Source organism: Nicotiana tabacum, chromosome 21, assembly GCF_000715075.1.
Source record: "Nicotiana tabacum cultivar K326 chromosome 21, ASM71507v2, whole genome shotgun sequence".
Classification (NCBI taxonomy): Eukaryota; Viridiplantae; Streptophyta; class Magnoliopsida; order Solanales; family Solanaceae; genus Nicotiana; species Nicotiana tabacum.
This window is the reverse complement of record NC_134100.1, coordinates 55,962,226-55,979,488: the sequence shown is the minus strand read 5'-3', so window position 1 is coordinate 55,979,488 and position 17,263 is coordinate 55,962,226. Positions and strand designations below refer to the sequence as shown.

Genomic DNA, 17,263 nt, shown 5'->3' with positions numbered 1-17,263 from the left:
TCATGGCTGCTCTGTTGTGTAACTAATTGTGTCCTTTCATAAATAACTGCAGGCGATACCTCTATTTTATGAGTTAAAGATGAGAGGAAATGGAGGAGTGCCATAATTTATATATAGGTGCACCTGTGGTACTCGCCAAAAAATGATTTTCTCATATTATATTAAAGAAGGATCAGATAGTTCTACTAGGTCAGTTGCTTCATGTTGAAAGAAATAGTCAGCTGGAGCTGTCCATGATGGATTCATCGTTTGAGTCATCGGGATGGGTGGAACCTGGCCATACTGTGAAATATTTCTACACTGTAAAGGTGGAGCCACAATAACAGTTACGCGGTGCCTTCCTGAAGTTCCTTGGAAGGGTGACGTAAGGCTAAACAACCGATGTCAGTGCGATTGTTGTCCGCCAACTGAGGTCCCCTCCGTACGCTAGACTAGATTGTCAGTGTCGTACGGGAAAATCAATGTCGTGATCAATTGAGAGAGAGAGCAGAAAAGAGAATTGAGAATGAAAGAAAGCTTGATTGCATTGAATGAAAGCTATTACAGAAAATAACACGGTGTCGGGGGAGAGAGATACCAGTATAGAGAATTGTTTACTTGCTTGAAAGTTTGATTGCTTGGTCCCCCTTAATAATGCTTAAAAAAAATAAACCAAAGTTACATAACTAGACCTATAAAAGCTGAAAAATCATACTTAAAGAAAATACAATAAAACTACTCTATATTTACAATGAAAAGGACTTAGTCTTCTACAATGCAGAAACAAGTCCGTTGGCAGCAACTTTGTCTTTAGCATCAGGGTCTGCGCGGGCGGCATTGTTTGCGCGTGCGGCGCTGTTGGCATCTGCCTATGGCTGGGCGCTGGCGATGGCTATCGGTGGGGCGACAGAGGCACATGCATGCTTGTCACTTGGAGCTGCCGAGACCACAGAGCCGACCGTGGCAATGGGCGTTGGGAGGCTTGCTAGGACGCCACGGGGCGCGTCCAAGGGGTCATGGGGCATGGCTGGAAAGCCGCCCATGACATTCTCCCCCACCTGAGTTGGCGATATCCTCGGCGCCTTCCTTGCAAGGTAATCATTCAATCAAGCTCTTGTAGGCTTTGAGGTTTGTTCCCCTCTCCCAAGTATTCTCCTCTGCATCACATCCCTGCCATTTCTCTTGGTGATCTTTCCTTGAGGCGTGAATCACTCGATCATCAAGAATAGCTTCAGCACGCCTTTTCCCAGTTGAATTGGGACCTCGAATACTTGGTATTGTGAGTTGGCTTCGTGAAGGATCCTACATATCTTCCCGAAAAGGTTTCAGGAGACTGACATGGAAAACATGATGGATTTTCCACCAAGCTGGGATATCCACACGGTATGCAACTTTCCCAATGCGCCTTTCAATGGACAAGGGTCCAATATATTTTTGCAATAGGCGAGGGTCATGGACCCCTGCAAACAAGTACCGCTTTGGGATTTTGACCATCACTTTGTCTCCCACTTGGTATTCAACAAAGCAGCAATTCTGATCAGCATGTCTCTTCATCCGCTTTTGGACTTTGACAAGATAGCTCCGCACTATCTCCAAATTTTGCTTCTATTCTTTTGAGAAGCTAGCAGCCCGAGGAGATTTTGACATGTTTGGTGCGTTCACAGTGTGTGGGAGTAGCGGTTACTATCCGGTAACAATTTCAAAAGCGCTTTTGTTGGTACTTGAGCTCTTTTGTGAATTGAAACATAGTTTAGCAGCATCCAGAAGCATCACCCAGTTCTTCTGCGATCCGGTCACAAAGTGCCAGATATATTCCTCTAGCATGCCATTGAATCGCTCCGTCTGGCCATCCGATTGCGGATGAAAACTTGAGCTATGACTCAATTTTGACTTGAGACACTTAAAGAGTTGGGTCCAAAAATTGCTAGTGAAGCGTGATTCGCGATCACTAACAATGTCTTTAGGTAGGCCCCAATATTTGACGACATGAGAGAAGAAGAGTCGAGTTGTATCTTCTGCTGATATATATTGTGGGGCTGCTATAAAGGTAGCATACTTGGAAAACCGATCCACCACAACCAAGATAGTTGTGAGATCTCCGACCTTGGGCAATCCGGTGATGAAGTCCAGGGAAACGCTTTCCCAAGGTCTTTTTGGGATAGCTAGTGGTTCCAAGAGCCCTGCCTGCGTCAAGCGGTCTGACTTATCCTTCTGGTATACTAGACAAGTCTTCACATACTGAGCGACATCATCGACCATTTGAGGCCAATAATATGCACGGCGAAGCAATGCCATGGTACGTTCCTCACCGAGATGACCGGCCCACAAAGTATCGTGGCATTCGCCAGAAGAACCCTTCGCAGATCTCCTCCTTTAGGAACATAAAGTCGGTTCCCTTTCACTTTTAGGAAACCATCTTCGGTGTAGAACTGGCGAGTCTTTCCCTGTCCTACCAAATCAACCAAATACTGTGCAGCAGGATCCTTGATGAGTAGATCCTGTATTTGGTCTTTTATGGTGGTGGTTACTTTGCTTCCCCTTAGGGCGGGAGTACACACACCGATGTTAGATCAGCTCTCCGACTGAGTGCATCAGCAACATGATTGGTCTTCCCACTTTGATACTCTAGGTTGAAGTGAAATTCCGCTAGGAGTTCCTGCCACCTAGCTTGTCGACCATTCAGCTTTGGCTGGGTCATGAAATGGCTAACGGCTGTGTTGTCTGTCTTGACCACGAATGGGGCTCCCAGTAGATAATGCCTCCAAAGGCGTAAGCAATGAACGACAACCAATAATTCTTTCTCATGGGCAGCATAGCGCCGCTCTGCATCCTTCAGTTTCCGGCTCTCGTACGCTACGGGAGGCCCTTATTGTAGCAATACTCCACCAAGTGCATAGTCGGAGGCATCCGTTTGTACTTCGAATGGCTTGGACAAGTCAGGGAGGGCCAAGACTGGGCTACTAGACATAGCCATTTTCAATGCGTTGAAGGCCTCTGTTCGCTTGGGGCCCCAATCCCATGGCGTGACCTTCTTGAGAAGTTCTGTCACCGGCACCGCAATGAGGGAGTAACTTTTCACAAAACGCCGATAGAAGTTGCATAGGCCAAGGAACGACCTCAAGGTGTGGATATCCTTAGGAGGCGGCCATTCTATGATGGCCTGAATCTTCTGCTGGCCCATCTTGATCCGCCCTTCCTCGATGACATGTCCGAGGAAGTCAATTTGTTTCTAAGCAAAGGAGCACTTGTATAGCTTCGCATATAATTCGTGCTCCCGCAATCGGGCTAGGACCTTCCGCAAGTGCTCCAGGTGTTTTTCCAGTGTCTGGCTATATACCACAATATCATCCAAATAAACCATGACGAATTCATCAATGTATTCTCGGAAGACTTGGTTCATCAAGGTGCAAAATATGGCTGGCGTATTAGTTAAGACAAAAGGCATAACCAGGAAGTCGTACGACCCATATCTTGTCACACAGGTCATCTTGTATCATCACCCTCTACAATCTGAACTTGCCAGTAACCTGTCCTGAGGTCTATTTTGGTGAATACCGTCGCACCACCCAGCCTATCAAACAAGTCTGCCATTAGCGGAATAGGGTACTTGTTTTTCATGGTGATTTTGTTTAGAGCCCAGTAATCCACGCAGAGTCGTAAACTACCATCATGTTTCTTTTTGAATAGCACAGGGGACCCGTATGGGGACTTGGAGGGCACGATGATCCCTGTATCTAGCATTTTCGTCAATTGTCTCCGAAGCACGGTGAGTTCGGGTTGTGACATTCTGTATGGCGCCCGAGCAGGTGGCTTCGCACTCGGCACCAGCTCAATCTCATGGTCCACAGTTCTCCTAGGCGGAAGACGCTTTGGCATGTCTTGTGGCATGATGTCTTCAAATTCCAGAAGAAACTCCTTCACGGGTGCAGGAATAGGACCCGAGGAGCATTCTATATCTTCCATGCAGAGGCTAGACGTGGGTTCATGTCTTTTTACCCCCTTCTTCAACTGCAAGGCTGAGATATTCTCGACGGCCATCTTCATGGGAATGCACGGAATAATGCAGGGCTTGGCTCCATTTTCTCCCATTATCAGTAGCAAGTCTGCATACGGTGCGGGCATGGTATTGGTCTGTCTCATGAATTCCAACCCCACTATCAACTCGAAGTCATCTATGATCACCACGCGCAGGTTGAACTTTCCTTCATAAGGGCCAAGTTTCACCGGTACTTCTTTGGCTATTCCACCCACTGGCTGAGGTGGTGAGTTGATAGCCTTGACACGACCTTTTCCCTTTCCTACAACTAGGCCAAGGCGCTCCACCTGAGTCGAGGCTAAGTAGTTGTGGGTAGCACCCGTGTCTATCATCGCCCAAATGGGCTTGCCATTTACCTTCATGTCAATGAACATTAAGGTCCTCTCTTGATGAGGAGGAGTCCTCTCGTTCGCCTTCTTTTTCCTTTTCTTGGTGATTGGACAGGGGTCCTTCTTCTTACGGATACCAGCACTGGTTCCCGCTAGGGATTCAGAAATAGAGCCAACAATGTCATTGAATGCACCTACTGGTTTGGTTTGGTCCGCATCATCGGCATCGTCATCCGTCCTATCCTCAAAAGCTTGATGGGTGTTCATCTGTGCATGTGGGCATTCATTATTCCAATGTGGTCCGCCAAAATGACGGCATCCTGAGGGGGGTTTCCTTCCCCGATCATTGTTGTTAGATGCAGCGCTAGTACTGCCTGAGGAAGGAGCCTTAGATTTGGTTGCACTCCGGTCTCCTCCACTTCTGCTAGGGCCACTAGTGTTTGGCTAGCCTCCTTTGTATCCTCCTCGGACAGGCTGTTGAGGCCTGTCCTTCCGAGCTTCTACTTGATAATCCACAACGCACTCTGCTGCTTGGATTGCCTTAGGTAATGTGTCTACCCTTTGTCTTTGTCCCCCATGTCGCAGATGTTCAACAAGAGCGCAGAGAATTCCCGCACATAATCCCGCACTGATTTGATCTGGCGGAGCTCCCGTAGCTTTCTCCTAGCATTGTACTCAACATTTTCGGGGAAGAACTGTAGGCGTATGGCTGCCTTCAGTTCTGCCCATGTCTCGAGGGCATCTTCACCAGCCTTGATGGCTTAATATTTCTCCCGCAGCCAGAGTTTGGCATCACCCTGAAGATATATGGCAGTAGTTGTTATCTTCTTAGCTTCTTCTAGGCCACCCATGGCATCGAAGTACTGTTCGATGTCGAAGATGAAGTTTTCCACTTCTTTGGCATTCCGAGCTCCACTGTATGGCTTTGGCTCATGAATTTTCAGTTTTTGGGCCACAGGGGCGAGGTTCACAATACCCCCGATTTGGTTTCCACCTCCTCGAAGCAGGCCTTGTAAAGCAGCATTGACAACGTTGAGCTGGCCTGTCAAGTTGTCTATAGTTTGTTGCATGGTAGTCACCTTGTCTGCCTCTTGTGCCCTATTGGCTAAATCCTCAGCGCGCTCCTGTTGAAGGACCTCAAATTTACAAAAAATTTCGGCTGCTCTGTGGCTGCTATTTGCTGGTCTCCTTTAGAGTCGCAACTGATATTTTCTATGTCAACTTCGGCCTGGATCAGTCTGTGGTCTAGGTCGTCCAACCTTTGTACTAGGCTGGTCTTTAGGTTAGGCACCATTTCCACGATGGGCCGTAATGCATCAACCATTCCCTCAAGGGTCGCGATGCGATCCCCATAATTCACCATGGTCAGAAATGGTGGTAATTGCAATGTAATCCCTCGTCCGATGTCGAGCCTAGGCTCTGATACCAACTGTTACGCGGCACCTTCCTGAAGTTCCTTGGAAGGGCGACATAAGGCTAAGCAACCGATGTCAGTGCGATTGTTGTCCGCCAACTGAGGTCCCCTCCGTACGCTAAACTAGATTGGCAGTGCTCTACGGGAAAACCAATGTCGTGATCAATTGAGAGAGAGAGCAGAAAAGAAAATTGAGAATGAAAGAAAGCTTGATTGCATTGAATGAAAAGCTATTACAGAAAAATAACACGGTGTCGGGGGGAAGAGACACCAGTACAGAGAATTGTTTGCTTGCTTGAAAGTTTGATTGCTTGGACCCTTTAATAATGCTTAAAAAAAATAAACCAAAGTTACATGACTAGACCTATGAAAGCTGAAAAATCACACTTAAAGAAAATGCAGTAAAACTACTTTATATTTACAATGAAAAGGACTTAGCCTTTTACAAAGCAGAAACAAGTCCATTGGCTGCAACTTTGTCTTTAGCATCAAGGTCTGCGCGCGCGGCGCTGTTGGCATCTGCCTGTGGCTGGGCGCTGGCGATGGCTATCGGTGGAGCGACAGAGGCACATGCGCGCTTGTCACTTGGAGCTGTCGAGACCACGGAGCCGACCGTGACAATGGGCATTGGGAGGTTTGCCAGGACGCCACGGGGCACGTCCAAGGAGTCATGGGGCATGGCCGGAAAGCCGCCCATGACATAACACATGGGCCTTGATAGGACTATGAAATTAGTTGTTGGTTAACACTGATAGTCGAATATTCTATTCATTCTGCTCCCTAGCAAAATAGTTCTTGTTTTGCACCGTGGGTTTGATGACATTGCTGATGTTGCTAAGTCATTGCATCATGTCATTGCTCTAATGTTGATTTGATCCTTAATTAATTAATGATGTGGTTGCAATCTCATCCTTCATTCGTGGAGACATATGTACACTAGCATTAAGTGGTGGAGTTGGGGCATCAAATGTCGAACAAATAACTCAATATGCTATTATTGGAATACTTTTTCCGGATCATAAGTACATATGTCAAGAAAAATTGTATTTAGCGGAAGTACTACTTTAACGATTCGTACTTGAGCGTCCCCTCAGGTGTGCCTAAGAATTGTGGGTTAAATAGTTGGACTGGACTAGGAGTATAGCAAATCTTCAGTACCAAATCATTTTCCTATTTGTAATCAGACGATTTAGCATAGATAAAGGGACTCTAGTTCTCCTAATACATTTCCAGGCGTTGTTTGTGGGTTGTGGACTAGGTTTTTCTTGCTAGTTCAATAAAATTTTGAATTGTGTTTAGTAAAATAGAGGGATATTTGTTTTACAGCCTGGGTTCTTCCTCATGAACTAAAAAATGATTGGCTGATTAGTGAGGTCTTGAAAATGTCATAGAATTTATGATCGGCTATTTCATTTTTGCTTTAGCAAGCAGGCGATGCAAAAAGGCTAAAAATATTCCAACTGGCATCATTGTCCTTAGTCATATTGGGAGAAAATTGCATATCTAGTCAAATTTGGAACTCCAATATGGTGGTAACACATGACAACACTAAGTTGAGCAAATCTACTCCAATCTTGATTTGGTGATTCACCTGATACCTGTGGTTGTGGATTGTAACAGACTATTTGGTGGACCAATTGTGGTGCGTGTAAGTAGTTCCAAACCTACTATCATAAATGATGTTAGTGAAATCTAGTGACATTGGGTAGAGTGAACTGGCAAACACCTGAATAATGAGTTGGCCCTTTAAATAATATGAGTTTTTCACTGAAACATAATTTATTTTTAACTTAAATTAAATCAATTAAATATCAAAACATATCTTTTGAAGAACACAGTCAATAACATCATAAAGATATTCTGTTTTCAGATTAATTATTGTTTGATTTGCTAGTTGAATTTTAACATTTGACATGTTAAATTTGTCAGAAAGAAATGGAAGAAAAGATGAGAAGACTAGAGTTACAAACAATTCAGACTATGGAAATGTACCATGCAGCCTGCAAAGAAGCACTACGAGAGAAACAAAAGGTAAAGAATTAAATTGCCTTTTTAATCAATTAATTATGATGGAAATGTCATGACCCAATTTCTCCCTCCGTGAACCGTCTTGACGGCACCTAATTTCTACGACTAGGTAAGCCTAATACTTTTGCGGAAGTGAAACTAAAACATGAACATTAACTACTAACAGTAACAAATATCTAATAAGTAACTAAATGCAACTCGGCATATACAATTATCACCTCTAAAAATGTACAAAACAATTACCCAAAATTCGAAATACTGTAAGTCACAATTTACTAAGAAGTCTTAACCGTTCTATACATCATTTCTACAGAAAAAAGGAAAAGTGAACATAGGGGGAAAGAGGGGGACTCCGAGGATCTGCGGGCGCGAGCAGATGTACCTTAAAGTCTCCAATAAGCAGCAGCGACTGCAACTAATGATGAGGCTGGTAAGATGAACCTGGATCTGCACACGAAAACATATGCAGGAAAGGGCGTGAGTACACCACAACGGTACCCATTAAGTGCCAAGCCTAGCCTCGGTCGAGTAGTGACGAGATGAGTTCAGGGCCCTACTGGTATAAATATAATGAAATAAGACAGAATGAAATATCGCAGTAAAATAAATATGAAAATCTAATAGGAATAGAATCAATGAAAGATAACAGCTCAGAACACAGTGATAACAACATGGGATCTCCCGAGATAGCGTCTCGTAGTCCCAAACGTAAATGTGCAGGGGGATCTCCCGGAATACCGTTCCGTAATCCTAAATATAGGGCCGGAACACACTGTGCATCAAGTGCATAAAGGCTGCTGGGGCATTGGTCAGCCCAAATGACATCACAAGGAACTCGTAATGGCCATACCGAGTCCTGAAAGTATTCTTTGGGATATCTGGCTCCCGAATATTCAACTGATGATAACCTGAACGCAAGTCAATCTTGGAAAATACTTTGGCACCATGTAGCTGATCAAATAGGTCATCAATATGAGGCAAGGGATACCTGTTCTTCACTGTGACTTTGTTCAACTAGCGATAATTAATACACATACGCATAGAACAATCCCTTTTCTTCACAAACAAGACAGAAGCACCCCAAGGTGACACACTGGGCCGAATGAAGCCCTTATCAAGCAACTCCTGCAACTGCGCCTTCAACTCAGGAGGAGCCATACGATATGGAGGAATAGAGATGGGCTGGGTGCCCGACAACAAATCAATGCCGAAATCAATATCTCTATCGGGCGGCATGCCCGGAAGATCAGTTGGGAACACATCTGGATAGTCCCTCACTACTGGAACTGACTCAACTGTAGGGGTATCAATACTGACATCTCTCATATAAGCTAGATACGCATCACACCCCTTCTCAACCATTCGTTGAGATTTAAGAAATGAAATAACTCGGCTGGGAGTATACTCTAAGGTACCTTTCCACTCTAATCGCGGTAAGTCTGGCATAGCCAGTGTCACGATCTTAGCGTGACAATCAAGAATAGCATAATGGGGCGACAACCAGTCCATGCCCAAGATAACATCAAAATATACCATGCTGAGTAATAATAAGTCAGCTCTGGTCACAAAACCACTAAGAGCAATCAAACACGACCGATACACGCGGTTCACATCAAGAGAATCTCCCACAGGAGTAGACACATAAAACAGAGAAACTCAAAGAATCCCGGGATACGCCCAAATATGGGGCAAAATAAGAGGACACATATGAATACGTAGATCCTAGGTCAAATAATACCGACGCATCTTTGTGACAGACTGGAACAATACCTGTAATGACAGAGTTGGAAGCAACTGCCTCTGTACGAGCCGGAAGAGCATAATACCTGGCCTAGCCTCCCCCTCTAGGGCGACCTCGACCTCCCCGACCTTCACCTCGAGCTGGATGAGCAGGTGGGGCGGTAGCTGGTGCTGGAATCATGGCTTGAGGACCCGGTGGAGCATGTGGTGGCTGAGAAGTCTGTGGAGGTGCAACCCTCCTAAGTCTGGGGTAATCCCTCACCATATGGCGGGTGTCTCCACACTCAAACAACCCCTCAGAGGGCATGGTTGTTGTGACTGACTCGGGCCAGGTCTGCTGGACTGGCCGCTAAAAGTACCCCGAGCAGGAGGCACACTAGATATTGGCGGTGCATAATAAGGCTCATGGGGCCTAGAAGGGGCTGGAACACCACTGGCAGCTGGAAGAGCTGAATGAATGGGGCGACCCACATAACCTCTACCATGGCAGGCTACTGGGGCACGAGCTCCAGAATAAGAACTAGTCTCTCGAGACCTTTTGGCCTCTCTCTCCTCTCGGTCTCGGGCAAGCATGCCCTCCAATCTCCTAGCAATACTCACAACCTGCTGGTAAGGAATATCCATCTCCAGCTCCCTGACCATACTAATCCTAATACTGGGGTGAAGTCCCTCAATAAATCGTCGAACCCTCTCTCGAACTGTGGCAACCAAGGCCGGTGCATGTCGGGCCAAATCACTAAAGTGGACTGCATACTATGACACAGTCATAGCACCCTGGCGCAACTACTCAAACTTCACGCGCCATGAGTCCCTGAGGCTCTGTAGGACATACTCACTCATAAACATGTCCGAGAACTAAGTCCATGTGAGTGAAGCTACCTCAACCGGACTACTCAACTCATAAGCACGCCACTACTGATAGGCTGCTCCTCTAAGCTGAAAAGTGGTAAAAGAAACCCCACTTGTCTCTGCTACGCCTATAGTACGGATAATACGATGACACTCCTCCAGAAAACCCTAAGCATCATCTGTAGCCAATCCATTAAATGTAGGTGGGTGGTACTTCTAGTACCTCTCAAGTCTGAGCTGCTCCGCCTCAAAAGCGGCTGTCCTAGTGTCATGCTGAACTGGGGCTACCGGCGGCATAGGAATGAACTCTGGGGCCTGATTAACCTGGACCCTCTACTCAAAAGTGTGGGCTGCGGGAGTCTGTGCCCCTCCCCTGGCCTGAGATGTGGTGGGAGCTAATGGAATCAATCCAGCATGAGCTAAGGTGCTGAACATGCTCATGAACTGGGCTAGAGTCTCCTGGAGTGGTCCAGCAATAGGAACCTCTGGTGCCTGGCCTCCAGCTGGAACTGCTGGGGGCTCCTCTATTGCAGCTCGCGCGGGTGCTCTGGGTGCACCGCGTGGCCGTACTCTACCCCGGCCCCGGCCTCTGGCTGCTCTAGCAGGGGGCGCGGGTGCCTGGTCGTCAGATCTTCCGGTACGGGTCCTCACCATCTGCGAGAAAGAATAGAATAGAGAATTTTTAGAATTTGATGCCAATAACTCGCACGACAAGGAATCAAAGAAGTTTGTTTGTTCCTAACAGTTCCACAGCCCCCTGAAGATAAGTACAGACATCTCCATATCGATCCGCGAGACTCTAATAAACCGGCTTGTGACTCACGACTCCTATGAACCTAGAGCTCTGATACCAACTTGTCACAACCCAATTTCACCCTCCGTGAACCGTCGTGACGGCACCTAGTCTCTAAGATTAAGTAAGCCTAGCACTTTTGTGGAAGTGAAACTAAAGCATGAACATTAACTACTAACAGTAACAAATATCTTATAAGCAACTAAATACCACTCGGCATATACAATTATCACCTCTGAAAATGTACAAAACAATTTCCCAAAATCCAGAATACCGTAAGTCACAAGCGACTAAGAAATCTTAACCGTTCTATACATCATTTCTACAGAAAGAAGGAAAAATGAACATAGGGGGATAGAGGGGGACTTCGAGGATCTGCGGGCGCAAAAAGATGTACCTTGAAGTCTCTAATAAGCAACAGCGACTGCAATTAATGATGAGGCTGGTAAGATGAACCTGGATCTGCACACAAAATATGTGCAGGAAAGGGCGTGAGTACACCACAACGATACCCAGTAAGTGCCAAGCCTAACCTCGGTTGAGTAATGACGAGATCAGGTCAGGGCCCTACTGGTATAAATATAATAAAATAAGACAGAATAAAATATCGTAGTAAAACAAATACAAAAATCTAACAGGAATAGAATCAATGAAAGACAACAGCTCAGAACACAGTGATAATAACAGGGGATCTCCCGAGATACCGTCTCGTAGTCTCAAACGTAAATGTGTAGGGGGATCTCCCGGAATACCGTTCTGTAGTCCCAAAATAAATATGCAAAACACGGGGATCTCCCGGAATACCGTTCCGTAGTCCTAAAGTAAATATGCAGTAAAGGGGGGATCTCTCGAAATACCGTTCCGTAGTCCCAAAGTAAATATGCAGCGCAACCAACCAAAATAACAATTACAGCAAGAAATCCTACAGTTTAGACTAAGTTCAAGTCAAGGAAAGCAAGTAATTTCACTAAAACATGTTGCACAGAGTTCAAATAGGCAGTTAAACAAGTAGGCATACTATTCTAGTCTAAACATGATAGTTACATATGCTAGTGTGTTTCAAATAAGGAGAAAAACAAGTTATGACTTAATGAAAAATGGAGTTTTACAATAAATAGCTTGTGTACGTACTCGTCACCTCACGTACACGGCGCTCACATATCAAACAATACAAAATCCTAAGGGGAGTTCCCCCACACAAGGTTAGGCAAGCCACTTACCTCGAACCAAGCACAAATTAATCCGTCACAATGATCTTTCCACGAATATCCGACTCCGAATGGTTCAAATCTAGACAAAACCAATTACATAACATAAATATAGCTACAAGAAACTAATCTAGCTAACAAAACCAAAGCTAAGGTAAGAAATTAGAAAAATGCCCAAAAAAAAGACTCCCCGGGCCCACGTCTCAAAATCGGGTAAAGGTTACCAATGAAGAATACCCATTCTCTCACGAGATCACTTGTACCAAAATTATCCAAATCTGATTTCTAAATCCCACTCAAAACTCAGAAATTCGTTTGGGGAATTTTTTCCCCATTCTCCCAACTTTCTCACTCAAATTCCTTAATTAAATGGAGAAAACGACCATAGATTAATGAAATACAACCAAAAATAAGTTAGGAATCGTTACCCCAAAGCTTTCTCTGAAAATTCCTCAAGAAATCGCCTTCTCTCGAGCTCAAAAATCAAATTTGTGAATATGAACCTCAACCCTCAATTCTGCCCCTTTTCTGCCCAGTGATCTTCACACCTGCGGGCCATGGGTCACACCTACGACGCCGCATCTGCGGAAAATCCCTCGTAAGTGTGAAAATCACTTAAGAGGGCTGGGTCCGCATCTGCGGCAGTGGGGGCCAAACATGCGCATGCGCGCCTGCGGAACATTGTCCGCTTCTGCGATCTTCCTCCGCGTCTGTGAATACTTGGGCGCATCTGCTGGCATCGCAGATGCGGAAATTCCTTGCACCTGCGACCCCTGGTCAAGCCTCCGAATTCCGTATCTACGCCTGTTCCCCCGCACGTGCGAGCCCGCACCTGCGGTCTCCCCTCTGGAGGTGCAAAACACTAGAACCAGCAAAAACTCAGCAACTTCCCTAAGTCCAAAATGCATCCGTTAAGCATCCAAAACACACCCGAGGCCTCCAGGACCTCAACCAAACATACTAACCAATCCTAAAACACCATACGAACTTAGTCGAGCCCTCAAACCACATCAAACAATGCAAAAATCAAGAATCACCCTCCAATTCAAACTTAAAGAACTTGAAACTTCAAAATTCGACAACCGACGCCGAAACCAGTCAAAACTCGTCCGATTGACCCTAAATTTTGTACACAAGTCATATTCAATATTATGGACCTACTCCAACTTCCGGAATCAGAATCCGACCCCGATATCAAAAATTTCACTATCGGTCCAAAACTCCAAAAATTTGACTTTCGCCATTTCAAGCCTAAATGAGCTACAGACTTCCAAAACACAATCTGGATACGCTACTAAGCCCAAAATTATCCAACGGAGCTAACGGAATCGATGGAACTCCATTCCGGAGTCATCTTCATACAATTCCGACTACGGTGCCAATCCTAAGGCTTAACCCTCCATTTAGGGACTAAGTGTCCCAAAACACTCCAAAATCTAAAACGAAACCTCCCGGCAAGTCACAATAGCAGAAAAAGATACGGGAAAAGTAGTTAAATAGGGGATCGGGGCTATAACTCTCCAGACGGCCGACCGGGTCGTCAAAGTCGCAGGAAAGAAATAGAAAGTATAGATTAGAGGGATAATGGTATTTATCTTGATTAGAGAAGAGCTACAAACCTCCATTACCTTTTTACAAGAGAATCTGCTTACTCCGAAATTTGAACGTGGGCCTAGAAGGGGAATAATCTGGCCTTCTCAAATCTACTCGCTTGAAATGTGAACCTGTTTATCTTTTGACTTACTATATAATATACTAGCTAATGAATTCGGCTTCCACAGCTAACCAATCTCGGCAAACACAAAAATATTCTGCAAAAACGTTTTTAGTTTTGAATTATCCTTTATAATGACATTCAATAATCTGCTTTCATTAGTTTTTCTCTCTAATTGCACAATTTTGAATAGATTATTAGACACTCATGCAATACCTTCCAACTCACTTCCAACTCAATTCAAACAATCACTCCTTAATGTCTATTCAGCACTTAACATGAACCTACTTATATTCCTTGTCAATTACTGAAGTTTTTTGTTTGACAAAAATTTCTCTACCAACTTAGGAAACAGTAGCGCAATGAAAAGAGTGATCAAAATTATCGAAAGACATGCAAATGACAAAATACTACTTTTGTACATGATACTTTTGACTGTGTGCGTGAACCGAATCTTTTTTCTTATTATTAGTGTCATTTAAACCTTAATTAGTCGTACTTTAGTGTGCGCATTTACTTATATTTGTACCACAATAATACATTTTTAGTTTTAAGTTCCGTATAATATATGCTTCTACCTTTTGTCTCCACTTGTGAAAATATTGCTAGGTTTTCAACATACATTCCTCTTGAGCCGAGGGTCTATAGGAAACAGTCTCTCTACCTTCACAAGGTAGGGATAAGGTCTGCGTACACATTGGGTATGTTGTTGTTGTTATTATTATTGATTCATCATTTGTACATTGGCATAATACCTCAGGACCCCTGACTTGACACTTTTAATTTGGTGCATACCTGAAATACTTTTTGATCCTAATTATCTCCTGATCTTGGAACTTTGATAGTCTTCACTCCCTGAACTTGGCAGTTTGATAGCGTCCAAAAGTCATACCATCAAATAATTTTGTATAATTATGTGTTGTATATGTGTTAACTAGTTTATGGTATTTAGGTTAAGGAACTTGAGAATTTGAGGAAGGAAGATGAGAAGAAACTAGTAGAAGCGAGGCGTCAAAAGGAAGAGGCATTGGCCTGTGTTGCGAAGGAAAAAGCATTAAGAATGGCATCAAAGGAAGAGGCCAAAGCAGCTCAAAAAAAGGCTGAAAGAGAGGCACAAAGAAGAAAGCGTTCGGAAAGAAAAGCACTAAAAAAATCTGAGGCCAAGAAGACTGCACTAAAGTCCTTAGTTCACTCCCAAAAGGCCATGAAGTATCAAAGCTTACTTAGGATACTTGTGGTTTTGATAATATTTTACGTTTATTTCTTTGAGTTGAGATGAACCTTGAGTCAATAGAGAAGAAAAAGGGAGGGATATGTTTAGCATGTTATCGATGGCTAAGAAACTTATCCTGAATTTCTCTATTTTTTGCTTAATTTTATTAAATATTAAGAAAGTAATATTTTTTTGTGTTTCTACGAGTTACTTGCATATGACTGGGGAAAAACAATAGAGAGACTTAATATATTCAGAGCTTTGTGCAAGTAATGTTGTGCTCAAGGTTAATAACTAATCACCTACTATGTTTTTACTTTGGAGCAAAAGTAAAATTATCTCTGTATGATATATAGGTCATGGTTCGAGTCAAGAAATCAGACACCGACACTTGCTCCATGCAAAGTTACTTACACACTTTCTTGGGGTGCGGCCCTCTCTCTTGCCCTACGTGAACGCATCACACAAGGATGATTCATGCACCGGGTTATCCTTATACGTGGGTGAAGAGAAGAGGCGGAGGTAGGCAATATATATTGTCTTTCCATTAATTATAATTAATAGGATATAGTTGCATCTGATATTTGTGGAAGTTAGTTCGAAAAATATAACTCTAATATTTTGTTCTTTGAAGTCAATAATCGGATATGTCAAAGAATTGGCATATCTTTCAAATCATAATTTGGATTAGGTTATAAGTGGGCAAGCAAACGACAGAATCCTCCATGCTTCCACAACCAGATCTCATCCTAACCTTTGAAATATCCTTCAATATAACTCAAGCCAAAGAACAATTTGCACTCCCTTTCCTCAAGAAAATGAAGCCACTCATTTCAATTATTCGTATAATGGCTTTATAGGGTAAAATTAGCAGATGACAGGTGGATGTTCATCAAGTGAACACGTGGCAATAAAGACACTTAGGAGATGAGTCAGCAAATAACTGATACTAGATCTAAGTATGCGGCCGATGTTGTATGAGTCCCGGTGACATCAAGACCGGAGAGAAGAATTTGAAAGCAAGATACCAATTGAAGAAGACAACATTAAAGGAGCAGTTGTTACAAAGAATTTTAGTATTTACACTCAACCGTTATGCGACTATCAAGAGGGGTCTTTATTCACTTTAAAGAGGAGCTTGATTTGGTGATCTTGTCTCCCCTAATTTAACTACAAGGACATGAAATATTTGTAGGAAAAAAGGCTTATTCTACTCTCTTATTCTTTTAACACCATTTTGCTAAATACTTTGTTCTTGTTCTTGCTTTCGAAGAAGCTCAATTCAAAGCCATGCTTGTATTTTCTTCAAGTATTCTTAATTAATTTACTTATGCTAAATTTTTGGATCAATTTAATTCACGTGTCTATAAACTACGTTACAAATTTAACTGTATCATTTTACAGGAAAATGGTTTGGTGCCCACCGTAGGCATAGACAATTGTGATATTACTTTGATCCATTCATCTTTTACTAACATATTTTAACACTTTTCTTTAGTAAAGCAAAAACGGATATGGCACCTAATTTTTTCAACAACTCACTCAATGTTGGGACAAATAACGAGCATGAGGATAATTTATGTGGTGGGGATCTACATAATGATTCAACCAGTGAAACCTACACGACGGAAATGAGACAACTCCATTCCGGCAAGAATGAAATACTCGGCGTGCAAGGAGTCCTATCTTTGATGATATGGATGATGAACCCGTTGTCGAGACGGTGAAAGTTCTAAGAGCACAGAAAAGGGAAATTCTGAATCATCTCTCAATATAGGTGTTACAACCCATGTTTTCGTACGTACGAGTACGTCGTAAGTCAATTGATGTAAGCTCAGAAATGAAATCATATTTGAAAAATTTATAAAGTAAGTTAATCATATTACCTCGGAGGTTACAAATATTGAAGATCATGAACAACAAGTATAAAGATGGTTGGAAGGTTCAAAAGCTAAAGGAA

General features: G+C 43.5%; 1 protein-coding gene across 1 annotated transcript in view; it reads left to right on the top strand.

Moving 5' to 3' along the window:
* Nucleotides 1-15,521, top strand: part of LOC107761456 (uncharacterized) — a 38,679-nt gene extending 23,158 nt beyond the window's left edge. The window contains exons 6-7 of the mRNA XM_075242363.1: nt 7,688-7,789; nt 15,043-15,521. Coding sequence (XP_075098464.1) covers nt 7,688-7,789; nt 15,043-15,369 — 429 coding nt within the window. The 3' untranslated portion in view covers nt 15,370-15,521. The remainder of the gene's footprint in view (nt 1-7,687; nt 7,790-15,042) is intronic.
* The last annotated feature ends 1,742 nt before the right edge of the window (nt 15,522-17,263 follow it).